This window comes from Topomyia yanbarensis, chromosome 2, assembly GCF_030247195.1.
Source record: "Topomyia yanbarensis strain Yona2022 chromosome 2, ASM3024719v1, whole genome shotgun sequence".
NCBI classification, from domain to species: Eukaryota; Metazoa; Arthropoda; class Insecta; order Diptera; family Culicidae; genus Topomyia; species Topomyia yanbarensis.
In genome coordinates this window covers 461632181-461642328 of record NC_080671.1, presented here as the reverse complement: position 1 = coordinate 461642328, position 10148 = coordinate 461632181, and the positions used below count along the sequence as shown (strand labels likewise).

The window sequence follows — 10148 nt, the reverse complement described above, 5'->3', positions numbered from 1 at the left end:
CACAACTTTCAAATAGCATTTAGAGCATGATCTACAAGGGTTTTACTAGTGATCAAGAGTAAGGAGCCGAATGGAAAGTATGGTTTTTAAGTGGTAAAGGAATTAAGAATGTTTAAAATTCAGTAAATATTTTCAACCATCTGAAATGTGTCATAAAATGTTTCATGAATTATTTTTGCTAACTTACGCAATAACTGTCAAATTGATTGAACACAGTTGAGTTCTAGTCATTTGGTGAGACTATTTTTTCCGAGTTTACATAGCGCTGATATAGCTTAAGGGTATGCGATATTATCCTAATAAAATAAGGCCATTTTTAAATGAACCATATACGCGAAAAAAGGATTTTGGATTTATTTTAATTTAAGGTATGAAATAAGCAATCTAAGCAACTTAAAACACACCTGCGAAAACAAAATCCTTAACCATCTTGTTGATTAGTGAATGTAAATCAATATTCCCCTAAGACGCTCAAAATGTTTGCTTTGAATATGAAAATAAATGTAGTCTTCATACCAAGTAACCCACTAATGAATTAAACTTCCAAAATTAGTCGATCACATCTTATTTGATCCTTAAAAATAATATAGTCATTTCTAAAGCCACATAATGAGAATCAATTCGTTTCAATACGGAAAATAAATTCCAAAATTACAATTGAAAGAAATCTTTATAAAAGACAAAATATTTACTTTTGAGCCACTCTAATAAGTAGTAAAGTTAATTTCTATTTTCTACAACCAACATAGGAATTCAGCGCACAAAAATGTCTTTAAAAAGTTTTTGAACTTTCACAACAAAATAATTATTTTTGAGCCACCCTAATGTATAATGAAATTTTTTTTGCAAATGTTAATATCAAAAACGATTTAGCACACGAAAATTAATATACACACATTTTAAGAACGATTCAGGAAAAAAAAATTTTTTTGGGCACCCTGAGGAATAGTAAATGTTCATTTTTAAAATGTTTTAATATCAAAAACGAATACAGCGTACAAAAATTACATAAAAACGTCCTTTATGAACCGATACGGAAAAGTTTGGACTTTAGTCCACCTTTTGTTCGTGTCACTGTGCATCTGGTTAAAGTCCTCAATAAACAAATTACAATTACATATCAGCATGCAGAACAAATGTATCATTGCCATATTTATTCGTTTGCATTTAGTTTAGTAAATCAAATATTCATTATCTTATTGTATTCTTCATAAGAGGCGACAGTCGGCTGTCCGGAATTGAAGTTTCATTTTTTAGCAAACTGAGCAAATTTTCGGTAGCCGGTTAACCATGAAACCTATTATCTCACTACTAAGTGGTTTACTTGATGATTTGTGTATCCAACATCTACCTTACGGCTGAACACAACGCTTAATCCAACGGGTAAATCTGGAGAAAATTTTTAATAGGACGTAGATAACAATGAGCGATTCTCTTTGGGGTTTTTCTCTTCTGTTCATAATGCAGTCGTTTCAACATAAAATTAAATAAATACTGAAAAAATTTATAGCGACGTCGTATTAATCGAATGAGATAGTAAAACAAGAGAGCTCTCAATGTTACCTAAGTCTTAATCTAAATTTTCTCCAAAAATACATCAACTCAGGAAAAAAAATTCACTTTGAGGTGAACTTACACATTATTTTGTCGTTAAAGTGAACTTACATGTTAATTTTTGAGAAATATTTAATTAATTATTGGGTAAAGTCATAAAGTGTTTTCGGAATGGTGTTTAATAACGTAGATTTGTTTTCATATTCCGATATTCAAAATCGGTTTATTTTTACCCGTAAAGCACCTCCATGCAACGCTCTAACTTTTAATTATTCAAATTTATTTGAAACATTACTGTTTGTTAAAATCGGTTCGGACATTGTTGTGATCATTACATTAGTGTTCATACATACAGACACACACTCATATACAGACATTGTTCTAATTTGTCGAGATGCGGCGATACGATGCGGTACATGAACCGTATGCTATTAGTAGGTGTCCAAGCTACCACACGGGGTGTACTGGAAGCGAGTCGGGCTCGAATGGTGACGCTGCCATTAATACCGACTAAACTCCATTGGGCTCCGCCATTCTTCCCGCCAGGGACTACCTCTCGGTATTACTTCTGGGGGGATGGCTGTATTTAATGTACTCATTCACTCTCACTCACGCGTTCATACGTCCTGTATGAGGCTTACTTGGGTGCTCTCTCTATCGCACCTTGATTCACTCTAAAACACTCCCACATGAGGCTGACTTGTGTGCTCACCTTACTCATTCCTTGCTAGGCTTACTTTTGTGCTCATCCTTAACACACCGTGTGAGACTGACTTGGATGCTCACCCTTTCACTCCTCTGCCACGCCACGAGGCATCGATAGCTAAGTCCCAACATACTACGCTACGACCCTCCCATCTTGGCATGAGGCAGTCCACTTATACGCCTATACACTCGCTCTTCTGCCTTGCTGCGGGTGGCTGGGTTTACCCCTTACGCGGTTGCCAGTCGCTGCGCCAAACCTGCGTCAGCAAGAACAGACCATTCACTCACTTCACTAGTTAGTCGTGCCCGTCGTCTATTGCTTGGTGCGCCAAATTCCCTGTAGCCTACAGGCAATCTGGGTGGTAGCAGCCGAGACTGCGTTCCACTTCTCCACCGATTGACACATCCGCTGAATAAGGGTATCAGGGGTTGTGTCCCAGCCACAGACGTCAAGCATTGCTCTTCTTTCGACGTCGAACCGAAGACATACGAACAGTATGTGTTCGGCAGTTACGTCTACACCAGGGCAGTCCGGGCAGGCTGGGACCTCCGCGTGTCCGAACCTGTGAAGGTACTGTCGGAAGCAGCCATGGCCTGACAGGAATTGTGTCAGATGGAAGTGAACTTCCCCATGGGGTCTGCCCACCCAGCTCTATATGTTAGGTATCAGCCGGTGGGTCCACCTACCCTTCGAGGAGTTATCCCACTCACGCTGCCATCTGGCGACCGAGGTCACCCTGGTGCACTCGCGGGCTCCTCTATTTCCACGTAGCTCGAAGCACTCCTCATCTTCCCGAATGACCAGCCCGACTGGCATCATGCTCGCTATCACGCAGGATGCATCGTGTGATACCGTGCGGTAGGCAGATATCACTCTGAGGCACATCACGCGGTAGGTGCTCTCCAGTTTCTGCAGGTAACTGGTTACCCTCAGTGCTCTTGACGATGACGGGCCGCCGTACCTGAGGATAGATACGGCAACGCCTGCCAGTAACCTACGTCTACTGGCGCACACCTTTGAGCTGTTGGACATCATCCTCGATAGAGCCGCAACAGCAGTCGACGCTCTCTTGCATGTATAGTCGACATGGCTGCCGAAGGTCAGCTTGTCGTCTATAATGACTCCGAGAGACTTCAGACTTCGCTGTGAAGTGATCTTGACCCCAGGAGGGAACTTCAGTCTCAGAACCCCGTCATACATGAGGTTCCATAGCACCGGGCCTAGGATCGAGCCCTGCGGGACTCCGGCGGTAATCGGAACCCTTTTCTGACCGGCATCGGTCTCGTATAGCAGTACGCGGTTCTGGAAGTAACTTTCCAAGATCCGGTACAGACCCACCGGTAGGCTAAGCCGGTGTAACGAGAGCGCGATGGTATCCCAGCTTGCGCTGTTGAATGCGTTCTTAACGTCAAGTGTCACTAACGCACAGTATCGAATACCTCGCCTTTTCCGTTGGATCGCTATCTCGGCAGTATTTATCACTGAGTTGAGAGCGTCCCTTCCGAAAGCCAAACTGGTTGCTTGACAGGCCGTCCGTACCTTCCGCGTACGGGGTTAGCCTGTTGAGGATGATCCTCTCAAGCAGTTTGCCAGTCGTGTCGACCAGACAGATTGGTCTGTACGCCGATGGGTCGCCTGGCGACTTTCCGGGCTTCGGCAACAGCACCAATTTCTGCCTTTTCCATCTATCGGGGAAACGGCACTCGTCAAGGCATCTCTGCATAGCTAGCCTGAACATGTTCGGGTTCGCTATGATCGCTGCCTTGAGAGCGCTGTTTGGAACTCCATCCGGCCCTGGAGCTTTGTTCATTGCTAGGGAATTAGCCACTGCGAGTAGTTCTTCATTCGTCACCGGAGCCACCATTTCGGCCGTGCCCGCACTGTCTCGTAGTGCAGGTGGTCAGGGGCTTGTGGCTCGAAGAGTACTTCGATAAATGTCGCCAACCGGTCTGGAGACCGTTCTGGGGGTGAAGAGCAGCGTCACCCCACGGATTCGCGTTGGCACTCTCACACAGGTTGTCGAAACACGCTCTCTTGCTGCTTTTAGTGGCCTTGTTAAGGGCCAATTTCGCAGCTCGAAACACTTCACGGCGGTTCTCTCTTGCATCCTCGGTGCGGGCTCTTTGCATCCTACGTCTAGCTCTGAGGCAGGCTGATCGTAGAGCTGCAATCTCGGCACTCCACCAGTATACCGGGCCTCTGGCGTTTCTTGGCAGTGTTTTTCTCGACATAGTGGCGTCGCACGCGCGTGATAGAACGGCTACCAGCGCATCCCCGCTTAGACTGTCGGTGTTGGCCTCCAGTCCCAGGGCAGCGGTGAAAGCTTCGCTGTCGAAGTGATTGGACTTCCACCCGCGTACCTGACAGGGATCTCCCGCCCTCGGATGCTGCACACCATAGTTGATCCTAAAGCGGATTGCTAAATGATCGCTATGGGTGTAGCCTTCGTCTGCCCTCCATTCCATGCCTGGAACCAGACTCGGGCTGGCAAATGTTACGTCAATCCACGCCTCCACCCCGTTTCTACGGAATGTACTAACGGAGCCATTATTAGCTAGCACAGTATCGAGTTTCGCAAGCGCCTCCATTAGCGCTTGACCCCTGCTATTTGTACAGCGGCTGCCCCACTCCACTGCCCAAGCGTTAAAGTCTCCCGCTATAACTACCGGTTTCCGGCCCACTAGGTCTGATGAGAGCCTGTCAATCATCTGGTTGAACTGTTCTATGGGCCACCTTGGTGGAGCGTAGCAGCTGCAATAGAACACACCATTGATCTTGGCAATCGCAACACCCTCGGCGGAGGAGTGTATTACCTCCTGAACCGAGAACCATCCCGTTGTACAGATTGCCACCATCCCAGGCCCGTCCGACACCCAATTGCCGTTGCCGCAGGGATGTTGTACGGGTCTGGTAGGAGGGCGACATCTGTCCTCGACTCCGAGACCGACTGCCACAGCAGCTGTTGGGCTGCTGCACAATGGTTAAGATTTAGCTGTGTGACGTTCACGGCTTCGTCTTATTTGCCTCACCGAAGGGACACGAAGGTCCACCCATAGCATGATTACGGGTTTGCTTCTTAGCGGTGCAGATAAGGCATTTATGCGCCTTAGTGCAGCGCTCCTTATGCTCCTCGCCGCAGCGACGACATAGTTTGCTCCTGTCTGTACCCTTACATTCGTACGACTTATGGCCGGACTCAAGGCACCGATAGCACCTATCCCCTGATGGCGGCTGGGGTATGCTAACTGGGCATACTGACCAGCCGATCTTCAGTTTACCTTTCACGGTAACCTTTTTGGCATTTGCTTTCAGTAGCCTGAGGTAGGCTACTTGGGTGCCGGAGGGTCCCCCTCTCAAGCGCACAGAGGCCCGCTCGATTGTTACGTCGCATTGCTCCTTGACGGCTGCGACGACATCGTCTGCGGTCGTGAACTCGTCCAGTTGTTTACACTGGAGTCATTTTCGCCCCTAACGACCTCACATGGACGCCTTCACCCAGGACCTCTTGGGCCAAGGCCTTATACACTGCACTGGATTGTGCGCCTCGCTTCAGCACCAAAAACATTTCGCCTGTATTGGTGCGTCTCTCGCTGCGCATGTCTTTCCCGAGGGCCGAGAGGCTTTCGGCCATCCTCATAGACTTTAGGTCGTCGGTATATTTGTTCTTGTCGGTTTTTAACCACAAGGCCTCGCCTCTGTCCTTGGCCTTCTTCGCGGGCCGCGGTGCATCCGGTGTCGATGTCGGCTTCTTCTTGATGACCAGCGTCCAGGGGTTTACGCCCCCCTGCCCCGGTTGCACCGAGTTGCTGGTACCTCCTGTCTTGCGACACGAACAGCCTTCCGGAGCACCAGCAGGCTCTGTTTCAGCTCCTTGCTGATATTTTGCTTCGCGTTAGTGAACTCGATTATTGCATCGAGCTGCTCCACCACTTTACGCATCGCGGTTAGTGGCCCGTCCAGCGCATTGGTAGGGCTATTTTCTACCACTGCTGGGGGGTCACCGGTGCTGTCGGATGCAGCCCCCCTCGCCTAACAACTCTCCCCATTGGGGGGAAATCTCATCAAACCACCTCTAGCAAAGGGGTTCGGCACCTCCATTTGTTTACTTGTTTTGTTTTTGTTTATCTCCATGTTTGTACCCACGAGTAGCGCGAGGATAAATGTCCGCCACGTCAGAGCTCCGCATTAACGTGGTAAGGGACGCTTACTGTGGGGGTTGCCCAGGTACCCCACAGGCTCCGTTAACGATCGAGCATCTTTTTCACCCCCTCGATCACTCATCCCTAGGCACGGGTCGGTTCACGCCTTGGAATTGCCTATCTTGCTTTACGTGATGACCGCGGCCCAGATCATAGTCTACCATCTCTAGGATCAAGTGAACCTGCCACCATATGAGAATCGCTCCGACTTGTGGAGCTAGATACGCTAGGAAATCGAAGATTTGTTGCACAAGTCGTTTTCGTAGCAGAGTTTACTAAACGAAATTGATTTGCCAGAAATTGTCTCAAAAATTGAATATTTAAATCGTACTTTATGAATTTCACAATAAAAACATCATCAAAACAATCGGAAATGTTTGACACCTTTTTATTAGAATTCACCAAGTTTTATGTGTCCTCCGTAATTCACAGCAAATTTATTTCGAAACATTAATTTCACCTCTGTTTCGGTGACACAGAAATATCGTTAGTCTGCTATTGCACTGCGTTTTTTGTGTGTTTTTGACGAATTTTTGCTTGTTTACATGACGAAACAACGGTACATCTACTAATAATAGACGGGTGTGTACTTTATTCTATCGCGCTCTACGCTCAATGAATGCCCTCATTAAAAGATTGTTTCGTTTTTACCTCTTTGTCCGTAACGTAGTATATCTAGTAAAATAGAGACAAGATGAACTAGTAGTAAAATCTATTGAACTAACAAACAACTGCTTAGCGGCAATATAATTTATCTAAATTTTTAGTTTAGCTAGGTCACAGTTGTGCAAAAGTTTTCAAGGTACTGCTAGCTTGTTTGATACGAAAATATGTCGTAGAGGAATAAAACTGAACGCTGAAATGTGACAAAATCAATGAAGGAACGTGCTTCTCATCATGGAACCGAGTAAAAACGAGTAAATTATCGCGTATAGAAAACCTTATAATACAGCGTCTTCGAACGCCACAGACTGTAACTGTTATCGAATTTGAGTAGATAGGTACCCTCCCCAGGGTAACTGTGCGAACCGGCGTATACTTCTGTCTGACACTCGCGTCGATAGATGGGAACGATGATAGAAATCGGGTTCGAATTGGCCAGTGGACTGCTACTGCTGGTGTTGTTGTATTGTTTGTGCTGCTGTTGACCACCGCATTCTAAATCGTCGGCGCAAACTGCTGTTAGAATTTGAAGAAAGAACAGAAATTGATTATCATCGTAACATCCAACAACAATAGTGAAACTTACCTTCATCATCCTCTAGCGTGTCATCGTCTTCGTCACTTTCACTGACGTGAACCGACACTTCCGTGGTTACCGGTTTGCCCCACTCGAAATAGACACCGAAACCGATGTCGTAGTTATCGGTAGCAAATTCCCAGAACAGGCAAGAGCCACCTTCGTGCGTTGGAACTCGAACCTATGCAATTTAAAAATACTGTCAATTTCAAACCCAACAAATCTTAAACATTCTACAACTCACCGTAATTATATCCCCGTGACCAACACGAATCACCCCATCGCCTTTACCAGAGGTCACCTCCTGCTTGAACAGCTTCACGTCCGGTTTAGTCCACATGTTGGCAGGATTTATTACGGCATATTCTGAAAGCAATCGTGTATTTTTCGATGTCTATACTGTCATCGCCTACCGATAACTTACCACCCGACTCTTCATCACTATCGCATTGCTCTTTGTATTCCAGCTGGCCCACTTCTTTGCTACTAGCATTCTGGTCCAGCAGCTGATTTCCGGAGAAATCCACCTCGTTGTCACCGGTTGCTCTTAACTGAGAATAATTACTAGCGACCTGTGCCTGCAACTGCTGCATATACTGATGATAATGTTCGTTCTGCAGTTGCCTGATCAGCACTGCCTGTTGCTCCGGATTGCCAGGGAACTGCTTCTCGGCATACTCCTTAAACTGATGGTAAGTCTGCTGATTCAAAGCATCCTGCAACTGCCGTCGTTGAATTTCCTCTCGATTTCGTTCGTCTTCGATCCGCTTCAGTTCAACGAGTTTCTCCTTTTCCTTCTCAAGCTGCTCTCGTCGGTGTGCTTCCTCTGCCTGAGCCTGACGTACCTTCTCCTCGCGATCCTTCTTGATAGCCTCGACGGTCGGTTTGAACAGTGGACACAACCGATCCAGCAGATCGATAAAACCTTCCATTGCCTGTAGTTTAGTGATGGTGCCCAAGTGTTGCCATGCAATCCGTCGATCCTTACCAATCACATCAAACATGCCCAGCGGTGGAGCTTTGGCTGGATCCAACGGACCGTGAGCAGCCTGCTGTGTGAATGCAACCAACTAGAACAAATCAAACCAATTATCTCTCAAATCGAATATCTTTGTTTGAGCACTAATACCTTCAGGTTGTCTTCATAACTCAGGTGTATCGCTTTACCAGATTTTTCTACGTGGTAGGAAAATAAAGTGAGAATGTTTTTTTAAAAATTTGACCTGGTTAGCTACACCCACCTTTATAGAAATTACATGCAAGCCGATAGAGATCCTTCAGCGGCAGATTCCATTTGAGGATCTTGCTCTCTTCATTGTCGGATCCGCTGCAGTTGCTGGTATTGTCCAGCGATAGGTTGCGTAGCGAAAGTTCCACATTATCAGGGCTTATCATGGTATACTTTTCCACCGCCCACCAATGCAGACGATTACGGTATAGATTTGTCCGTTTCACTGCCTAGAAAAATACACCACTAATTCGGACTACTGTTTATCCGCACTACTAAGAATTGGATATACAATTTAGGTTTCAATTTCGGCGTAATCCAAGGCAAATGTCCGGAAAAACGTACACGTAGTTAGGAATTTTGCTGATGTTCTGGAAAAATATGAAGAATTTTCGCAAAGATAGCTGTCATATCAGTTTGGCTTTCTTTGTGTGCGTGTGTAAAATTTGTGATTTCAATAGGGCTGCCAGATGTTTTGGTAAATGATATACACGTGACAAAATATTTAATCCGTTTTGTTGGTATACTTTCCCAGTAAACGAAATGGCGGCTAGGCGTGTTAAAATACATGCTGGCGAGCGGTAGGCTATTGAAACATTGTTCTAGGCAACCCGCCGTAACTCGCCAGCAACCCACCCTGATAGTGTGGGTTTGATTGGAAACGCGCATTTAGAACAACACAAATTTGGGTGATGAATTTAATCGAGGCGATCGTGTGTTATTGGGACCTGGGACGGGACCTGCGGAAAGAAAAAAAAACGCGTATCAAATTGATCCAGCACGCAAATGTCAGATTGAACCGGCTGTCCTCAGAGTGATTAATATGGGGAGTATTCTATTTGAAATTAGGTAAATGCTAACTTTTTTTCCAATATTTCAATAAATTAATCATTAGATCAATAATGATAGTGCTTTCATTAATTTCGAGATCGTCAATTCTTCTGAACTTCTCCCACTATTCTCACAAATCGGGATTCACCGGAAAATGATGAAAAGTTATCTCTGGATTTTTCGCTTTACTACGACCGCAATTTTTGACCTTGCACTTCATGATAATGGATTCAAAAAAAAATGAAAGTTCAATTCTTGTTTGTTCTTTAAAAAAGTCATGTCATTTCTTGAACTACGCCAAGTATTAGTGTGTGTGAATCGAAGAAGTAAGATATAACAAACAAAAAGAAAGAATAAGGAAACACGAATCCGCAGGTCCCGTCCCAGATT

At 45.4% G+C, this 10148-nt stretch overlaps 1 protein-coding gene across 2 annotated transcripts; it reads right to left on the bottom strand.

Moving 5' to 3' along the window:
* Positions 1-6831: 6831 nt before the first annotated feature.
* LOC131686014 (Golgi resident protein GCP60) lies at positions 6832-9344 on the bottom strand. 2 transcript variants are annotated; one of them, XM_058970115.1, is made up of 6 exons: positions 8941-9344; positions 8829-8875; positions 8124-8769; positions 7944-8065; positions 7709-7880; positions 6832-7635 (listed from the first exon to the last, which is right to left on the bottom strand). In XM_058970115.1, exons 1-6 carry the CDS (start codon positions 9092-9094, stop codon positions 7382-7384), a joined length of 1395 nt encoding a protein of 464 aa, XP_058826098.1. In that variant the 5' UTR covers positions 9095-9344; the 3' UTR covers positions 6832-7381. The 2 variants fall into 2 exon arrangements, with proteins under 2 accessions (XP_058826098.1, XP_058826097.1); XM_058970114.1 differs by having other exon boundaries at positions 6832-7638; positions 8941-9342.
* Between the last annotated feature and the right edge of the window lie 804 nt (positions 9345-10148).